General features: G+C 42.0%; 1 protein-coding gene across 4 annotated transcripts in view; it reads right to left on the reverse strand.

Annotated features, from left to right (window-relative positions):
* Positions 1 to 20,707, reverse strand: part of SYNE2 (spectrin repeat containing nuclear envelope protein 2) — a 379,741-nt gene that overhangs the window by 98,227 nt on the left and 260,807 nt on the right. For all 4 annotated transcript variants that reach the window (XM_055289134.2, XM_055289133.2, XM_055289132.2 and 1 more), the window contains exons 66-76: positions 17,875 to 18,105; positions 11,837 to 12,019; positions 10,387 to 10,521; positions 9,033 to 9,154; positions 8,742 to 8,883; positions 5,938 to 6,069; positions 4,676 to 4,828; positions 4,348 to 4,557; positions 2,624 to 2,725; positions 1,272 to 1,391; positions 925 to 1,125 (exon numbers count right to left, since the gene is read on the reverse strand). In XM_055289134.2, the coding sequence (XP_055145109.1) occupies positions 925 to 1,125; positions 1,272 to 1,391; positions 2,624 to 2,725; positions 4,348 to 4,557; positions 4,676 to 4,828; positions 5,938 to 6,069; positions 8,742 to 8,883; positions 9,033 to 9,154; positions 10,387 to 10,521; positions 11,837 to 12,019; positions 17,875 to 18,105 (1,731 nt within the window). The remainder of the gene's footprint in view (positions 1 to 924; positions 1,126 to 1,271; positions 1,392 to 2,623; positions 2,726 to 4,347; positions 4,558 to 4,675; positions 4,829 to 5,937; positions 6,070 to 8,741; positions 8,884 to 9,032; positions 9,155 to 10,386; positions 10,522 to 11,836; positions 12,020 to 17,874; positions 18,106 to 20,707) is intronic.

Genomic DNA, 20,707 nt, shown 5'->3' on the forward strand with positions numbered 1-20,707 from the left:
CCTCTTCCCCTCCATCCTTCATATGATATTTACCTTTCAATTTTTCTTGGACAAAGCTCTACCTTCCAAATGCTAGACCATAAGCTTGCCTCAGGTAGGAACCATCTTACACATTTTTGATTATCAGCACCTAGATTACTCTTTATCTTTAGTTGGTGATCAAGAGGTTTTTGTTTAATGAAATGAATTTTAAAAATTGAAGGATTTACTATAGTTTTATACTACATAATAATACACTTTCCTTTTGATTCTAGTTCTCAGGAAAGCTTTTTTTTTTTTTTTTTTTTTTGAGATAGAGTCTTGCTCTGTCGCCCAGGCTGGAGTGCAGAGGTGTGATCTCAGCTTGCTGCAACCTCCGCCTCCTGAGTTCAAGCAATTCTCCTGCCTCAGCCTCCCAAGTAGCTGGGATTACAGGCGCCTGCCACCACACCCAGCTAATTTTTGTATTTTTGGTAGAGACGGGGTTTCACCATGTTGGCCAGGCTGGTCTCGAACTCCTGACCTCAGGTGATCCACCCGCCTCGGCCTCCCAAAGTGCTGGGATTACAGGCGTAAGTCACCGCGCAAGGCCAGGAAAGCCTTTTCTAACTTTCCTAAGTCACCTTCTGCTATTAAATGCTCTCATAGAATGTATCCTCATTTTAATTTTAAATTTGTTTGAAGACTCGTTGATAAATATCCATCATCTCAATCAGGTGAAAGCTCCATGAATATAAGGAACTGTGTCTGTTTTTACTCATAACCCAAATTCCTAGTGTGTACCAGATTCCTGGTACACATTAAGCATTCTAATAGATGTTTATTAGAAGAATGAATAACTTAAATTTCAACAAAGAAGAAAAATGGATCCTTTCTGTTCACATTCAGAAATACCTTAAGATTTTAGTCTATGAAGGGGTCATCTGACCCATATGTCTGTCTCACCTTGTGATTTTCTATTTGAGCCTGTAACGCCACTTTACTTTTGGTTTGTTTTAAGTGGTCATGAGCAAGCTTTTCCTTCCCAATCTTCACCAGTTCCACCATGCCTTGCAACAAAGCATCTTGCTGGCTCTCAGTGACGAAAGGGCTGCTGAGTTCTGTGTACCTGGCTCTTAGCATTCCCCACATACTGTCAAGTACATCCTGAAAAGAGAAGAGCAGGTGCACACATGCATTTTCATCCAACCGGGGCAATAACTGAAAGACAAATCTAAACTCTGTTGGTGGAAGAAAAGAATCTGGCTCCTCACAGTCACAGTGCTGAGTCAATGTTTTCTACTCAGGCATACCTCTAATTTGTAAACCTCCTGGAGTAAAGCATAAGGTAAATGAAGCCTCTCCCCTTCATCTCTTAGTTTGGCCACTCGGCTCTCAGCATTCTCCAGCTCCACTGTATACGCATCTGCTTTCTAAGTGAGAGACAATACAAGAAAAGAAAACCCTTCAATAAGTCAGAGAAGTACACATAGTTATCTAAAAAGAATTAAACAGAACAGAAAGGGATGAAGGGAAAAATGAAAATCCCAGCTCCCGCTCCCTCACCTCCTGCTCTCCTTAACAATCTTCCCAGAGGTCCCAAGTTCCTAACATGCTCCATACCAGTAGGGGTATACATGCATATCCTTAAACTCAATGAACTGCACCACAGCATTCTGTCCTGAGGTTAGCATTCCTCACTCACCAGCTCTTCAGCATCTCTTCACATCGGTATACACACACCTAGCTCCTTTGAAACAGACACACAGCATGCTATTGGGGTACACATAGGGTGTACCCTGCTTTTGTATCGGTCAGCTCTCCATGGACTTTTGGGCTATTTACAGTTTTTAATTCAAGCAGAGCTGCTGGGTCCATCCTTAAATATTTATGACTTATTTACTTATTTAGAGACAAAGGTCTGGTTCTGTCACCCAAGCTGGAGTGCAGTGGCACAATCTCAGTTCACTGCAACCTCCGCCCCCCAGGCTCAAGCAATTATCACACCTCAGCCTCCTAAATAGGTGGGACTACAGCCGTATGCCACTGCACCTGGCTAATTTTTGTATTTTTAATAGAGATGGGGTTTGCCATGCTGGCCAGGCTGGTCTTAAATTCCTGGCTTCAAGTGATCCACCTGCCTCAGCCTCCCAAGGTGCTGGGATTATAGGCGTGAGCCACCAACCTGGCCAAAATATTTATCTTTATGCTCTTGTCTTATATCCTTAGGAGGAGTACAAGTTCAGCACCTCAAACAGTGCCTAAACATAGTGGATCCTCAATTAATATTTGCTAAATACATGAAGTCAAATTATTGCTGGACGAGAGAGTATTTATGTTTAAAATTCTGATATACAGACAAAGGATCCCCAGGGCTCCCCTGGCAAGAGGATGAGGGTCTCATTTTCCAATACCCTTACCAACACTGGACATACACATTTTGTCATGGTTGATAAGTGAAAATGGTCTCCTGTTGTTTTAATACATTGTGCTTCAGAAAATTAAGAGATGTTTTTAAAAGGTCAAACATAAATCGTTTTCATTTTTTATTTATTTACTTAAGCCTTGCTGCCACTCACAAAGGAAAGTAGTTCAGAAGCACGGCTTATATGCAAAGCTCTGTGGTTCAAAGTTAAGTCAGTCTGGATTATTTTGACTTGATTACCTGAAGCTGTTCAGCAACACTCTGGCCACTGATTTCATTCAAAGACTGTTGTAAAGACGTCTTACTCTTAATGAGCTGATCATATAATCTCTTTATTTCATTCTGTAAGATAAATGTAGGAAACTGAGCAATCTCATTTAGGCCTTCATTATCTTTTTTTATATTTAGTTGGTTTTTATAATTTTTGTGACATTAGAAATTTCAAACAAATATAAAAATAGAGAAATCCCCATTTTATCATTAAACTTCAACAATTATTGATTCATAGCTGATCTTCTTCCCTCTGCATCCTCCCTCCAGCTCTCAACTGTACCTAATCTCCTTTCCTTCAGGCTATTTTGAAGCAAATCCCAGGTCTCAAGTCATTTCATCAGTATATGTTTCAGTATATATTTCTAAAAGATAAAGATCCTTCTCTTTAAAAATACTCCAATATACTCCTCCCCTGCCATCAATAATAATTGCTTAGTATGATTTAACTATCCAGACAGGATTTACATATCCCTAATTGCCTATAATTTTTCTTTTTTGTTTCAGTGATGATCCAAATGAGGTCCACATGTCATGATGGATAAATACATCTTAAATCTCTCTTAACCTGCAGAATCCCCAACCACTTTTCTTTTTCGTTTCTTGAATGTGTGTGTGTGAAAAAAATGGGTCATTTGTTCAGTACAGTTTCCCACAGGCTGGATTTGGCCAACTGCACTCCCAGTGTGCTGTTCCACCTGTTCTTTTCTTGTGTCTGTTTTACTTGGATTCTAGCAGCTTGGTCAGATTCAGGCTTGATTTTTATGGGCAAGCCTCATTCATAAACAGTATTGGGTTTCATTTGTTTTCCATTAGATAATTTTAGTAGCTTCCTAACTCTTCTACCTGCCTCGAGTCTCTCCCTCTCCAATTCACTTTAGACAACTGCTGGAGGAATCTACCCGAAACGTACACGGATTGTCATTCCTTAGCTCAAAAACCTTAATGGCTCCCTCTAGCCTAGAAAAACAAATACAGATGACCCCCCCAATTTGTTAAATGGCTAAATGTAATACAAGAAATGAAACATTATGTTAGCTCATCCTAACAAATTCTTACTCAAGACTCTTTTTTTTTTTACTTTTTTCTTTTTTTGAGATGGGATCTATGTTGCCCAGGCTGGTCTTGAACTCCTGGGCTCAAGCAATCCACCTACCTAGGCCTCCCAAAGTGCTGGGATTACAGGCATGAGCCACTACGCTAGGCCAAGACTTTAAAAGGGCTTCACTTTCTTTTTTTTTTGAGATGGAGTCTCGCTCTGCCGCCCAGGCTGGAGTGCAGTGGCGTGATCTCAGCTCACTGCAACTTCTGCCTCCCAGGTTCAAGCAATTCTCCTGCCTCAGCCTCCCAAGTAGCTGGGATTACAGGCACACACCACCACGCCCGGCTAATTTTTATATTTCTAGTAGAGATGGGGTTTCACCATGTTGGACAGGATGGTCTCAATCTTATGACCTCAGGTGATCCGCCTGCCTCGGCCTCTCCCAAAGTGCTAGGATTACAGGCGTGAGCCACTGCACCTGGCCAGGGCTTCACTTTCAAATGATCTCCAACCATGAGCAACAAACAGAAGAGTCTCATCATTTCCCTTAGCAATTCTTATTAACAAATGTCACCAGGAATAGGAATAGGCATTAGGGGTCCCGTTGTAACTTAAAACAGTGCCAAAATAGGCTGTGTGCTCGGAATCATACCTGGTAACTGCGGTTGTAATCGAGGCCAGCTTTCAGGGACTTGCTTCTACAGACAGCTGCAGCCCGAGTGTGCTCCAGGCAGACTTGAAGGTTGTCAAAACATTCAAGGAGCAAGTTGGTGTTCTTGCCAGGCCAAGTCATGGCTTTCAAAAGATCACCCTTCTTGTCACTTAGCGCTAAATAAAATTTCTTCAACTCAAGAGCCAGTGTCTGGAGTGGAGAGGAAGGAAGACAATGAATGAGCTCTGACCTCAAGAGGCTTCCACGCGGGCTTAACTCACGGCGCTGCTGTAATGGCCAACACATGGGCTCGTGAGAAATGCCCTACCTCGTAGTGCACCTGCTGGCCAGAACCATCCTCCCTGTAAAGCCTGGGCATCTCCAGCATCTCCTCCACACTGCTGAGGCACTGACTGAGGGTCAGGAATAGTTCAAATAATTTTTTATCCAAATTGATATATGCTTCTTCTGTCATATTTTCCTGAATCAAGAGGAAAAAAGAAAAAGAAAATTAAGATACCTTTGCCTTCCTAGACCTATATTTTGCCTAGTTTCCATTATAGTTTACGATTTATGTTATGCTTCTTTTGTAATAAGCTCCTTCAAACACTTTGTGAACTAGGTAGCAGAACAAATAAATAAACTTACGATGTTAAACTCAGAGAAAAATGAGTCTAAGAAGCTCAACGTTAGGTAATTGAGTACTGAATGGAACTAAAAGGTAAATCATGAGATGAAGGATCCCTTGGCAGGGCGATCCAGGTGAAAGTGTGGTCCCAGATAAGTTACACTGTCTCCTTTACCACTGTTTCCCACCCTCCACATTCTAATGTAGGAGAAAGCAGTTAATGAAATCAAGTATAGCTGGGAGAAGGAAAAGAAGTCACAAAAGAGAAGCTTGAAAGGGTTGATTACAAAGAGGAGGTACAGTGTCTTAAAAACAGAAGCAGGCTGCAGAGGAGGGGGAAAGTGTCATTTATGAGCCGATTGTGAGAATCAACGCTTAGGTATATGACTCCAAGCACGTCCCCAGTGTCGTGCATTGCGCCTGGTGAGTCTGGGAGTCACAGATCTGTTTTAGCATAAGCTGCTGGGGTCACCTCTTTTTCTTTACCCACAGCTACCCTGAATTCTTGAACAGTTATAAGTAGTTTAGGAGCATGCCATGGCTAGTCATCCCCCCAACTTGGGCCCTGTCTCCTACTGTCTTCTCTGATGGACATCTCACATAACCTAGCATTACCTCAGTGTTAAGCCTGCTCAGGGTTGAAAACCATGCCTATACTGCCTCCCTACTCCCCTCCCTCACCCTTCCAATCCCAGATCACCACTGCAGACAGCACTCATCAATCATGATCCTCTTTCCTGCTGATCCTGGACTCAGAATCCTTTGCACACAGTCCCTAGGGAACCACTACAAAATGTATTAGAGTTGGCAAGCAACATCAGTTCAATTTGCAATCCTAGGACCCATTCCATTATGTGTTCTATGACTTGTTCAGTGACGACAATTATGACCAAGTCACAATGATGATATCTCCTTTGTTTATGTTATTACAATGAGGAAAATACATTGTGTACAGCTTCTACCTGTGTCTGAAGGTTAATTGCTTCTTGGCGCAGGTCTTCAAGTTGGGTGGTGTAGGTTTTCAGTTCTTCAGTTGTTGGGTATCTAAAGTTATACATACTCACACTGGGTAGAATACCCATATTTGTGGAAACCTATTTGACAAAGGAAAACCCTATTAGTGACAGTTTTAGACCCTGCTGATGTTAATTATTTTTTTATTTTCGAGATGGAGTCTTGCTCTGTTGCCCAGGCTGGAGTGCAGTGGCATGATCTCCACTCACTGCAACCTCTGTCTCCCATGTTCAAGAGATTCTCCTACCTCAGCCTCCTGAGTAGATGGGATAACAGGCGCCTGCCACCATGCCTGGCTAATTTTTGTATTTTTAGTAGCGACGGGGCTTTGCCATGTTAGCCAGGCTATTCTCGAACTCGTGACCTCAGGTGATCCACCTGCCTCAGCCTCCCAAAGTGCTAGGATTACAGGCGTGAGCCAACATGTCCAGCCTGCTGATGTTAATTTAAATAGAAAAAGATGCCTTAGCATGCTGTCTTCTGAGTCACTTTCTTGGTGAGCATTTTTGTCCATCTTGCCATTTATAAGAAAAAATAATTAAGTTTTAATATTTTGGACAGCTTTGAAAAGTCATGACTAGTTATATTTAGATACTTGAGGGTTCCTTTAGATATCAAAATGAGAGGAAAGGCCAGGCTTAGTGGCTTATGCCTATAATCCCAGTACTTTGGGAAGTAGAGGTGGGAGGATTCCTTGAGGCCAGGAGTTCAAGGCAGTTCAAGACCAGACTGTACAACATAACAAGACACTTTCTCTACAAAAAAAAAAAAAAATTATAAAAAATTTTTTAAAGTAGCTGGTCATGGTGCTGCACACCTGTAGTCCTAGCTACTCAGAAGGCTGAAGCAGGGGCATTGTTTGAGCCCCGGAGTTCAAAGTTACAATGAGTTTTGGTCATGCCACTGCACTCTACCCTGGGTAACAGCGAGAACCTGTCTCTTTTTTTTTTTGAGACAGAGTCTCGCTGTTGTCACCAGGGCTGGAGGGCAATGGCGCAATCTCGGCTCACTGCAACCTCTGCCACCTGGGTTCCAGCAATTTTCCTGCCTCAGCCTCCCAAGTAGCTGAGATTACAAGTGCCTACCACCATGGCCAGCTAATTTTTGTATTTTTAGTAGAGACGGGGTTTCACCATGTTGACTAGGCTGGTCTCGAACTCCTGACCTCAGGTGATCCACATGCCTCAGCCTCCCAAAGTGCTGGGATTATAGGCATGAGCCACTGCACCCGGCTGAGACCCTGTCTCTTTAAAAAAAAAAAAAAAAAAAAAAAGAAGGTGGGGTGTGTTTATGTGAAATAATTAATCTTTCAGTTTAGTAATAACATTCATGCTACAGGGCTAGCTGCTTATTTACCAGTTTACTTTTGACACAGCTAACTATTAGAATAGAATTCAAGTCTCTTCTAAGGGATAGGTTTGCATCTTGATTTGTTATTGAAAAGCTAAATAAGTACTGAAAGCTGTGATTTCAGAAGAGTGAATGATTCAGAATTAGCTCCTTTCTCAAATTGGAAAGCTAACAAATAAAATGAAACAGGGTGAGGTGGTAGATGACTCTGCTTGGGGAAAGAACTAATAATGAGTGGAGCTCTCTTCTTTGCAAGAGACCTATGTACACGTTACAGGGTAATATGGAGAAACCAAGGTTAAGGGCCAACTGATGAGTTTGATTGAACTTTAATTGGTCAAGTAAGGTCCTTAGCAGGAAAGAGGACAGCTGAGAAGTTCCTATCAGACTGGGGAATTGGGAAATCACGGGTAACCTTTGCCCAGGCAATGTGAGTGTGTGGTGGAAGGCAGAAGCCTGCCTTGTGTGCAGTGGGGCTGTTTTGCTCACCTGCTCCCTGTCTGGAGAGAGGCAGCAGTGACTGACACAGCAAGCCAGGCTGATAGAGCCTGTGACAGCAGTGATAAGGAGGGCCAATCACAGGGAACACTGATTGGCCAGTGCCATCGGCACAGGGGTTGGTACATGGTAGATTCCAAAGAATTTTCTGATGAATGAAAACTATACAGTTCTTACAGCACTGTATAGTTTTTAAAGTGTTTCTTTCGTTTTTCTTTTTTTTTTTTTTTTTGAGACGGACTTTCACTCTCGTTGCCCTGGCTGGAGTGCAATGGCACGATCTCGGCTCACCGCAACCTCTGCCTCCCAGGTTCAAGCAATTCTCCTGCCTCAGCTTCCCGAGTAGCTGGGATTATAGGCGTGCACCACTGTGCCCGGCTAATTTTGTATTTTTAGTAGAGACAGGGTTTCCCCATGGTGAGGCTGGTCTTGAACTCCTGACCTCAGGTGATCCACCCACCTCGGCCTCCCAAAGTGCTGGGATTACAGGCGTGAGCCACCGTGCCTGGCCAAGTGTTTCTTAAAATACATATTCATTCCTTTATTCATTCAACAAACAGTAACTGAGAGTCTATGATGTCCTAGGTACCGTGCTTGGCACTCAAATGCAAACCAGGCAGACAAGATCTGTTTTTCTTCCCCATCTAATGGGGAATACAGACTATAAATAAACAGGTGGATAGTTGTTATAAATAACAGCTCTGATGAGGGAAGCCCTGGGTGCTACAGAAGCACAAAGGAGGGGTTCCTAATGCAGGTTTCCAAGATGAAGAAAATGTATCAGCAAAGTGAAAAACTCACTTGGCAACTTTGCTTTCTGCAGAATATACATGTTTATTTAATGAATGCTTGTTGGATTTTCAAAGATAAACAGGCTATTTGCACCATGTAGATGCAGACTGACCTGAGGCTCCACAAGCTGAGGGAGTGGGAGCTTTATTTTTGATGAGAGTTCATGATGCAGATATTGCCACTTATCTCCATTTTGGCCCTGGGGTGACAAGATCGAGTCTGGAACGTCATTTTCGGGGCTGGATGCCTGGTTGCTTTTGAAGAACAAAAGGTGAAGAGAATAATCAACACTAAACATTTTGTATTACATTCACAGTTCTATGAGCAATTTTTAAAAGAAACACTCTTAATTCTCCCAGTCATAAAACCACTGAATGACCAACTCTATTTTTAAATGTTTTACCTTGCACATGATTCCTGAGTTGTATCTTTATCATGTTGGCAATACTGGGGCCACATTTTCTTAGCATTAAATTCTATGAATTTGATGAAATCTTTCTGTTCCATTGGTTTTAACTCCAGAACCTGTAATTGAATGAGATTCAAATGATCCAATCCATCAAGTTTTTTGATTAGTACCCACTAGTTTCCTCTGCTGAGATAAATCTAATTTTGAGCCAGTTCCTAAATCATTAATTACTATTTCTCTTTTTTGCATTCCTGTTCCTGTAAACTCTCACTTCCCAAAAACCTATTTAAAATATTCACACAATAACTGTTATTTCAACCGCATACATGGAAAATCATCAAAGACATACAAACACATTTTGAAAAGACAGGCAAAGCAGAGTTGCAACTACAGAAATTCACCCTGAAGACAGTTGATATAAGATGTAAGTTAATAAAGGAGCAAAGTTACGGTGTCCCCAGTGTTAGCAGCTGAAAGCAAAGCAGGTGCTATGGTAAATGCTGAAAACTCTCAGAGTTTCTGCACACACACAAATACCTACATGCCACACTTCGCAGAAATTCCATATAGAAAGCTTTTTTGTTTTTGTTTTTGGAGACAGGGTCTCATGCTATCACCCCAGGCTGGAGTACAGTGGTGTGATCTTAGCTCACTGCAACCTCTGCCTCCTGAATTCAAGTGATTCTTGTGCCTCAGCCTCCCGAGTAGCTGGGATTACGGGCGTGCACCACCATGCCTGGCTTGTTTTTTTGTATTTTTTTTTTTTTTTTTGAGACGGAGTCTCGCTCTGTCACCCAGGCTGGAGTGCAGTGGCGCGATCTCGGCTCACTGCAAGCTCCGCCTCCCGGGTTCACGCCATTCTCCTGCCTCAGCCTCTCCGAGTAGCTGGGACTACAGGCGCCCGCCACTACAACCGGCTAATTTTTTTGTATTTTTAGTAGACACGGGGTTTCACCGTGGTCTCGATCTCCTGACCTCGTGATCCGCCCGCCTCGGCCTCCCAAAGTGCTGGGATTACAAGCGTGAGCCACCGTGCCTGGCCTGTATTTTTAGTAGAGCTAGGGTTTCACCAGGTTGTCCAGGCTGGTTTCGAACTCCTGACCTCAAATGATCCGCCTGCCTCAGCCTCCCAAACTGCTGGGATTACAGGCATGAGCTACTGTGCCTGGCCTTTTTTTTGTTTTTTGAAACAGGGTCTCACTATGTTGCCCAGGCTGGCCTTGAACACCTGGCCACAGGTGATTCTCCCACCTCAGCCTCCCAAGTAGCTAGCACTGTAGGTTTGCACCACCTTGCCTGGTTAAAAAGTTATATTCTAGTCCCTACAACTGTTGGGGGCTAGAATTACCTGTTGCTGCTGGAAATCTTTTTGTCTGCTGAATTGTGGCCTTTCAGTTACAATGGATTCCAATTCAGAAAGGTTGACTGGTTGGAGAGCTTCTTGATGCTCTGGCTCTGAGGATTTCTTTAGAATGGTAGGATGCTGCAAAACATTTCATAATGGCAGGGTATTTTTAAAAATAAACTCCACTTTATCTCAATTCTAATAATGGGACTACATAGAAAAATTTTACATGAAATGATGATATTTTGTTATTTGCTATAATTATATACTATAATTTTTTGTTTTTGTTTTTTTTGTTTTTTGAGATGGAGTTTCGCACTTGTTGCCCAGGCTGGAGTGCAAGGGCATGATCTTGGCTCACTGCAACCTCCGCTCTCGGGTTCAAGGGATTCTCCTGCCTCAGCCTCCCAAGTAGCTGTGATTGCAGTTGTGCCACCACACCCAGCTAATTTTTGTATTTTTAGTAGAGATGGGGTTTCACCATGTTGACCAGACTGGTCTCAAACTCCTGACCTCAGGTGATCCGCCTGCCTCAGCCTCCCAAAGTGCTGGGATTACAGGCGTCAGCCACCACACCCAGCCTACTATGATTTAATGTACTTATTTCATAACAACTTCAAAAACTACTACATTTGGTGAAGTGATCATCTTACTTCTTCAAGCTAATTCATCGAATGAATTACTAAAAGCAAGAAAATGTATTGCCTTTTTTCTTAAGAACAAATACCAAATAAAAAAGCACCAAAAAGAGAAACAGTATTATAAATTCAAATTTCCCCTATGGCTAAAATACATTTTTTTAAAAAGAGAGAACATATTAGGATGAAAGGGGAACCATATGGCCTATGTATCTGCAGCCAGTCTTATTTCTGTGAGCATAAATCTCTAAGTAGGAACCACTCATAAGCACATGCAAATCTTTTATAGTAAGATCTACTCATAAGATGCACATTTGCATTTATAAACACAGAGTGCTTTTAAAAATCATGAGAACACTTTACATGATACTTTGATTGTATATATAAATATTTGCAAATGAATAGCAAAGTATCCTGGAAACAGGTTTACGTTTCTGATGTCAAATTTTAGTCACATCTATGAAAGCTTTGTTTTCCAGTCAATTAGAGTCACAAAATTCCTTTATAATACATCCTTCTTTTACGAAGAAGCCTTACACTAGACCTCACGGCCAGCAAGAACACTCAGCTACATTAAACCAACACAAACCAAACCACCACCATCACCAACAACAACCTAGACAGGAAAACTGCAAAGTAGAATGAAATAAAAATAACAAGCCAGTGTACTCATCTACAGTGTTAATGTGTGGAATTCTTTCACACTTAGTACAGTTTCTCTGTAGCCGGTTCATCACTTCCAACCAGAGTTCTCTTCTGGCAGGTCTGCCATATATGTGTATCAAGATGAATGTCCATAGATAGTCATTTTTTACCTGATCTTCACTGTGCTTCTCCTGAAGCATCATCTGGACTTTTTCTAAATTGCACTTCACTGTTTTCAGTTTCAGGGAAAGCGCTTCAGCCTCATGTTGAGTGGCTCCGTTATCTCCCAGGCCCTGATCTTTGCAAGTCTCTAACAGAAAGGCAACCTTGTGCTCAATCTCTGTTAGCATAGCCTAGGAAATAAAAGCATTTAATTATTCATAGTGTTGTTCTTGAAGAAGTATTGTTCCTGCAAACAAGTTAAGACTTACTCTTTTTACTTAAGTGTATACAAGAAGTCCCAGAAACACAGGATGGAAGAAACCCTGGAAAAACAAAAACTTCCACAGAATTCTTGTGCTTTTCAGTAGGGATGCAACCAAACCAATCCCAATTACACATGTCACTGTAAAATAAGTAAATGACTCTATAGTCACCTTACAAAACACAGCAGAATGTATCCAGCAGAGGATAGTGGTTAAGAACACAGATCTTCGAACTAGACTATCTGGTTTCAGATCCCAGTCCTGCCACTTAATAGATGTGTAAACAGAGGCACCTTACTTTAGAGGAGTGTGCCTCTAGTAGTCTGTAATATGAAGATAATAACCGAACTTACCTCCTAGGATCATTACGAGGAGTGAATGAATTAAATCCACGTACTTTGGCGAGTGCTTGATACATCTGTGCTTAAAAAGTGCAGATATTCTTATTTTCCCCCTACCTTTCTAATCTTTTTTTTTTTTTTTTTCTGAGATGGAGTCTCACTCTGTTGCCCAGGATAGAGTGCAGTGGTGTGATCTTGGCTCACTGCAACCTCTGCCTCCCAGGTTCAAGTAATCTCCTGACTCAGCCTCCCGAGTAGCCCGGGATTACAAGAGTGTGCCACCACACCCAGCTAATTTTTGTATTTTTAGTAGAGATGGGGTTTCGCCATTTTGGCCAGGCTGGTCTCAAAATGGCTGGTCTAAAACTCCTGACCTCATGATCCGCCCACCTAGGCCTCCCAAAGTGCTGGCATTACAGGCATGAACCACCACGCCTCGCCTACCTTCCTAATCTTTTATGTTGCAATCCAAGTGTGGAGTAGGAATTTAAAAAAGAACTCCATGTAACTGTTTGAAAATTATTTCCCTTGCTCTTTTCCTTCTCTTTCTCAAGCCAAATAAGCCTCCAAACTCTCAGAACACCACAGAAGAAATAATTTGGAACCTGAAATATTTAGTTATCGATACAACCGGCCAATTCACACAAATCTAAAAATACATCAGCTGGATGAAGTAAGTTTCCCAGTAAGTCTCGGTCATTGTATTCCTGCTCAACAGATCAAGTTTGCCCTCTCCTGGGGCTCAGCAGCCTGCTCGGTCATGCCAACTGGCTGGGCACTCAAGTCAGCAGCAACAGACAAATTCACATTCCAGCACCATGATCACTTGTACTAAAACTCGGTGCATGACTAAGAACAAGTTCCATTCATTGAGCGAATTTAAGGAATTAAAAATTTTCCTTAAGGAAGAACTGTATTCTTAAAACAAAATTGCAAATAATTTATCCTATAACTCCTTCATCCAAGCAAGCTATAACAGGCCCCTTTATCCATGCTTTTACTTTTTGTGGTTTCAGTTACCTGCAGTCAATCATGGCTCAAAAATATTAAATGGAAAATTCCAGAAATAAATAATTCATACATTTTAAATTTTGCACCACCTAAGTAGCGTGATAAAATTGCACACCATCCTGCTCCATCCCGCCCAGGATGTGAATCATCCCTTTGTCCAGCATATCCACACTCTAGCACTCGGTGCATTAGTTACTTAGTAGAGGTTGAGTATCCCTAATCTGAAAATCCAAAATGCCAAAATGCTCCAAAATCTGAAACTTTTTATGCACCATGCCAGAAGTGGAAAATTCCACACCCAACCTCACGTGATGGTCACAATTGAACTTTGTTTCATGTATAAAATTATTAAAGTTATTATATAAAATAACCTTAGGATATGTGTATGAGGTACAGATAAAACATAAATTGAGGCCTAGCATGGTGGTTCATACCTGTAATCCCAGCACTTCGGGAGGCTGAGGCAGGAGGATCACTTGAGGCCAGGAGTTTGAGACCAGCCTGGGAAACACAGTGAGACCCCGAGTCTACAAAAAATAAAATTAGCCAGGCATGGTGGTGTATGCCTGTAGTCCCAGCTATTCTGGAGATTGGGGCAGGAGGATTGCCTGAGCCCAGCAGGTCAAGGCTGCAGTGAGCCATGATCATACTACTGCACTCCAGCCTGGGTAACAGAGAAAGACCCTGTTAACTCTAATATAAATAAAGAAATTAATTAATTAATTTAGTGTTTAGACTTGGGTCCTATCTCTAAGATATCTCATTATGTATATGCAAATATTCCAAAATCCCCCCCAAAAAACCAAATGCAAAATACTTCTAGTTCCAAGCATTTGGGGATAAGGGATACTCACTCTGTAGCCATCTCAGTTGTCAGATCGAAAAAACATAATACACACAGAGTTTGGTACTATCCGCGGTTTCAGGCATCCACTGGGGGTCTTGTAACACAACCCCCACAGACAAAGGTGGGACTACTCACATCCTCTACAGATTCTTCTAAGTTTAAACAATATGTACCCATAGATTGTACAGTGGCTATAAACAAAATGTAGCATAATTTTATGCTCTGTTTTTCCCACTTAACTATTACATACTTTTTCATCTGTCTCCACACGTTTCATGATTTTCATTTTAACAGCTACAAGTTGATATCCCATGATTCACTTACCAATTTCCCTCGCTACCCCTTTGTTTCTAGTTCTTCACTTTTGTAATCAATGCTTCTATAATTATTTTTCTCACTTGGGATTATTTTCAGAAGGTAAATTAAAAGTAATGGTACTGGCTGGGCACGGTGGCTCACGCCTATAATCTCGGCACTTTGGGAGGCCAAGGCAGGTGGATCACCTGAGGTCAGGAGTTCGAGATCACCCTGGCCAACATGGGGAAACCGTTTCTACTAAAAATACAAAAATTAGCCAGATGCTGTGGCACATGCCTGTAATCCCAGCTACTTGGGAGGCTGAGGCAGGAGAATCACTTGAACCCGGGAGGCAGAAGTTGCAGTGTGCTGAGACTGTGCCACTGCACTCCAGCCTGGGCGAGAGCAAGACTTCGTCTCAAAAAAAAAGTAATGGTACTTTTAACTCAAAGAAGATGAACAGCTTATATGTTGACAACTGATCTCCCAAAACATTAAGCCAATTAGATAGAACTACCAGACATTAGAGTATCTATTTTTCCAGAATATTTTTTCTAATGTAATGTGACAGCTGTTTTAATTTATGTCTTTAATAATCAAGATTAAACAATTCTCAAATATTAAATTACTAAGCATAATCCTCCCTCCCTCCCTTCCTTCCTTCTTTCCTTTCTCTCTTTCTTTTTTTGACAGTGTCTTACTCTCTCGCCCAGGCTGGAATGCAGTGGTGCAATTATAGCTCACTGCAGCCTTGAATTCTTGGGCTTAAGAGATACTAGTGCCTCAGCCTCCCAGGTAGCTGGGACTACAGATACACACCACCATGCCCAGGTAGTTTTTTTATTTTTTTTTTATTATTTTGTAGAGACAAGGTGTAACTATGTTGCCCAGGCTGGTCTCAAACTCCTGGCCTCAAGCAATCCACCCGCCTTGGCCTCCCAAAGTGCTGGGATTACAGGCGTGAGCCACCACTCCTGGTCCATAATCTTGACTGAACTGTTTGCTCCTGTCCTTTGGCCATTTTTCCACTGGAATTTTGTGTTTTTACAGATCACTTTAAGGTTTTTATATGTTTCAATAATAACTTTATTGTGTCATGTTATATAAATGAGCCAAAGATGCCCTTGTATGTTGGCCCCATGTGGTTTTTCTTCAAAGCAGGTCAGAAGCAGTAAGTTCAAAAAGTGCCAGCACCAGACTCAAATGTTTACACATTAGATTGCTTTAAACGCAGCCCAAATAAGCATATTTTAATCCATTTAGAGCCTGTCTGCTTTGCATACCCCTGAAAACTGCACCCAACATCTGCCAGCCATGGATAAGACTAACCCTGGGCTATAAAAAAAATCCCAAGCCTCTGCTGCCCTTTGGCGCTCTCTGACCCAGAGACCCTCCACTGTGCTGAGACATTGCCAGACACATAAGTTCCCTCTGTTTCTCCTCTCCCCTGGGAGTTCCCTTGCCCTCCTCCCCCTCTGGGTGGTGGCCTGACCCCCAGTCTATGCCTTAGCCTCTGGAAGGTCTCCTGCAGTAAAGAGCTTCCCTGTCCCTCACGATCATAATGCTGCCAAAATACTGCCCAAATAAAGCCTGTTGGGTGCTACTGACACCTGGTAGTCATATCTTTTCCTTGAGCAGCCTGGAAATCCTTGAACTTACTACAAGTGGCAATGAAGATGGGATTCTGGTGATAATCAAGGAGTTGGCATAGGGTCTACCCAGTCAGTAGATAATCAGTTGGCAAATCAATCCTGAATGGCCTTAAGTGGGTGGGACTCAAAATCTGGACTGCCTCGAGTTGAGTTTAGCATAACATTGCTCTGTGCTGTATGACGCTCTATGGCATTCACAGGCTCCCCTGGGCCTCATCAGCCAGGCCAAGCGGCAGTGCCAGTATCTGAGTGAACCTATCCCTTTAGAACTGACTTTTGGGCTGGGCGTGATAGCTCACGCCTGTAATCCAGCACTTTGGGAGGCTGACATGGTTGGATTGCTTGAGCCCAGGAGTTCGAGACCAGCCTAGGCAATATAGTGAGACCTCTCATCTCTACAAAAAAATACAAAAAGTAGCCGGGTGTGGTGGTGCAGGGCTGTAGTCCCAGCTACCCAGGAAGCTGAGGTGCGAGGATCACCTGAGCCCAGGAAGTCGAGGCTGCAATGAGCTATGATTGCTCCACTGCACTCCAGCTTGGGCGACAGGGTGAGACCCTGAAGAAAAAAAAAAAAAGAACTGACTTTTGAGATCAGAGGTGCCGAGCTGCACAGAAAAGGAGGCTGGCCTGTCTGTCTGGTTCCTGGATGTTGTAAGACTATGGGCTTACATAGAAGGGGAGCATGCACACCTGTGGATCAAAGGCAGGCTTCCCACAACAACATAACAGGCTACAGCAGGAAACGCTCCCTGTGGCAGGGCTAGTGATATGCGTACTCTGAGACAAGAGGATGTCTTCATCCTGGCAGACAAGACCATATGATAGAGACAAGGCTGGTCTCTTAAGTGCAGCTGGGAGAGAGGCCTTTGCAAGTAGTTTGCATGCCCCTGCTCTTATGACACTCAATTATGCTGTTGCAATGTCATCATTCTAGCCTCTCCCTGGAGGGATTAGAAACCCTAACCTTTGGGCTGAGCCGGCAAGCTTTACTCAGAGTGACTAGCGGCAAGGAAGTTTATATCCGTGCCCCTCCCAAGCAAAACCCAGGGCATTCCCAATAAAATGGTTGCAAAGCCCTTTTATGCTGTATCTTCAATTTTGCAAATTAAGACTTTTGGTTTCATTTATGATGAATGAATATTCTAATTACTTACTAAAAATGAATAAAATAATAGCATTTACTGAGCACTTGTTATATACTTTATATACCTTATTTAATCCTGACAAAAATCCTATGAGATAACTTTATATCCTATGACACTGCTTTAAATACCTTATTTAAATCCTATGACACTACTTTAAATACCTTATTTAATCCTGACAAAAATCCTATGAGATAACCTACTATATAAGGAAAATGAGGCTGAGAAGTTCACTTCCCGAAGTTCACAGCTAATGTAACAGAGATGGATTTAGAATCTAGATTCTGAACACTACTGTCCCCTGTCCCCTCAAATAAGATAGTTCCATAAAGCATTTCAAAGAATTACCCTGAGAACTAAAAGTTGAGGCCAAGATAAATGTAAGGGTTAGAGTAACAGAAAGAAAAACAGTGTTGCTTTAAGAGAAATTCACCCAATCTTGGCAGATGATTGGTGGAGAGGCAAACCATGAACTCTGACTTCTCAGTCTTACCTGGCACCCTACCAGCTGCTGTTCCACCACCTGCTGCATGTCTGCGTTTAATGTTTCCGGCTCAACTGCCACGTTGGCTTGTTGCAGCCACAGCTCCAGCTCGGCCACCTGGGTCTTGCAGGCACGCAGGACTTCTGTGGGCTCCGGCCTAGTTTTCTCCACCCTGGGCTCCAAACCTCCTTGCGCGTCAGAAGAGTCCAGAGTGGCAGCCTCGATAGCAGGTGTGGTGCCCTAAGAGAAATCCAAAGATAAGCCAGGGAGTCCAAAGTTTTCAGACATGGGCCTGCAAAGACCTGGGAACCTGCAACATTTCCCCAGTTAAAAGAAACAAAATCAGGACAGAAGAAGGAAGAAAGAAAAGAGAAATGCACCTCCACACTCATAGCAACAATCACGTGACCTGGTGCCACAGGTTTCCAAGCAGCCGATCTGCGAGTACGCAGGTACGGTATTCCTGGGCACAGAGGACGCGAACAGGCTCACAGTTTACTACCCGGTGAGCCCCAGGAGACAGGTGAGAATGTGAGTGACAGGGTGTGTGTGTGTCCGAAACATTTAAGGGAATTGGCCAGTGTTTAGCGTTACGTGACACATGATTAAGCAATGCTTACATTGCTGCACACTCTATTCAAACAGAAAAACAAAACAAAACAGAACACGATCTTTACATCCCAGCAGGGAAACAATAAAATATACCACATAATTTTAACTTAACATCTTCTCAAATAATTATAAAAATTTTAGCTTTTTAAAAACATACATGATATTACTCATCTAAACTTTTCTCTAATAAAAACAGCTTGAGTCAAGTAATGAACTTCAGTGGGGTAACCTGGAAACTTTTTTCCTATTCCTCAGAGGGAATCCCTAAAATACTTTCCCCTTCTGCATACTCAAGTATGATTGAGTTAAGGACTAGATGCTCATAGTATAAAGAAAGTGTGGTGTGTTCTTTTTACACTGAAATAACTGGGTTGTTTATCAACTAAATGGAAAATTTTCTCCCAGATACCAAATGAAAGTATTGCAGTAATTATATATTAGATATGTTCAACCTGGAGGCAAAAGATAATTTGATAGATGTATTTACCTCCCACTGTATTATCTATCCTTCCCCAGAATATGGAAAAAGTAATATCGATACTTCTAGAGAAATTCCTTTAGGAATAAGGATTTGTGTTTTGCTGTATAAACCTTTTGGTCTCAAAAAATATTTTATTGATTATGATAAAATACAATGTTTTCTATAAGACTTTCTTAATGTGTTAGCATCTAATAAAATGTAATTCTATCCAAGTGACAAACTTTGAATGGGAGTCGATTGCAAATGTATACCCTAACTCAAATGCACATTCCTCAATGTTTATGGGATTTTGTTTAGACATAGAACTTTCAGTGTAAAAGAGTGAACAAAACTGGTAGGTGGTAACAAACACGTGCCGGGCATGAGAATGCTGTTCATTTTCATGCATACTGATGAGTATTATGAAAGCTGGTCTGGCACAAGTGTCTTGGGTTGTACTTTTTACCTTTCACCATCTATTATCTTCACATACATGTGCTGTTTTCTGCCAAAATGCCATTTCTTCCCTGCCTTCATTAATCTATTATTATAATTTTCTTCAAGAATCACCTTTTCAAGGAAACTTTTCCTTGTGTTGTGCTTTCTCTAAACTTCATATATAGTCAAGTCTCTGCTTGGATTCAACTGTTTTTTCTTTTTTAATCATGACATTTTTTTTTTCTTCTTGAGAAGAGTCTCCGTCTGTCACCCAGGCTGGAGTACAGTGGCATGATCTCGGCTCACTGCAACCTCCGCCTCCCAGGTTCAAGTGATTCTACTGTCTTGGCCTCCCAAGGAACTGGGATTATGAGCACACGCCACCATACCTGGCTAATTTTGTATTTTTAGTAGAGGCAGGGTTTTGTCATGTTGGCCAGGCTGGTCTTGAACTCCTGGCCTCAAGTGATCCACCCACCTAGACCTCCCAAAGTGCTGGGATTACAGGCATAAGCCACAGCGCCTGGCCCTGATTTTTTTTTTTAAAAAGCAACAGTTGTGTGATTTCGCTTCCAGACTTGCAGATATCAATTTCTAGTCATCTGATTAATTCCCTTCTAGTTTTCAGATATTGCTATAGACAAAGATTTTGGAATCCCCTCTCCTTTTTTTTGCCACTTGAGAGAACAATCTATTAATATTAATTAATCTAAGATAATCTATTAATATTAATTAATCTATAATCACAGATTTACCACCTGCCTTCATTATTTATTCAAAAATTTTATTTGAGCACCTGTTATATGCCACACACATTTTTTTTTTTTTTTTGAGATGGGGTCTTGCCATGTTGCCCAAGAGGGTCTCTAACTTCTGGGCTCAGGTGATCCTCCTGCCTCAGCCTCTCAAAGTGCTGGGATTACAGGCATGAGCCACCACACCTGGCCCTCCACACACTTTTTTTAATGATAGTATTGAGCTTCTCTGCTTTCTCATGAACTCACCAAATTAATGAGGAAATAAGTAAGCTGCATGACTAATCTGGGTTTTATTTGCTAGTTATTTGAACCTGAAAAGAATCCAAAGGGGAAGAGAAGAAAAAAAGAATATTTCCAACCATAGAGCTTCAAGAGCTGAGGGTGGCCTAAGGAACCCACTAGAGATCAGTTCACCCACCTCTTTTTAAAGTCTAAGAAACCCAAGTGCACAGAATGTTCAATCAGCCCACATGCTTCCCTTTTTACCATGTTGCTTCTGAGAAGCACCCAAGTTACTTACCCAAGGTCACACAGCTCTGTGATCTTTTAATTCAGAGTTCCCTGGTTTTTTACA

Source organism: Symphalangus syndactylus, chromosome 8, assembly GCF_028878055.3.
Source record: "Symphalangus syndactylus isolate Jambi chromosome 8, NHGRI_mSymSyn1-v2.1_pri, whole genome shotgun sequence".
In the NCBI taxonomy this organism is placed as follows: domain Eukaryota; kingdom Metazoa; phylum Chordata; class Mammalia; order Primates; family Hylobatidae; genus Symphalangus; species Symphalangus syndactylus.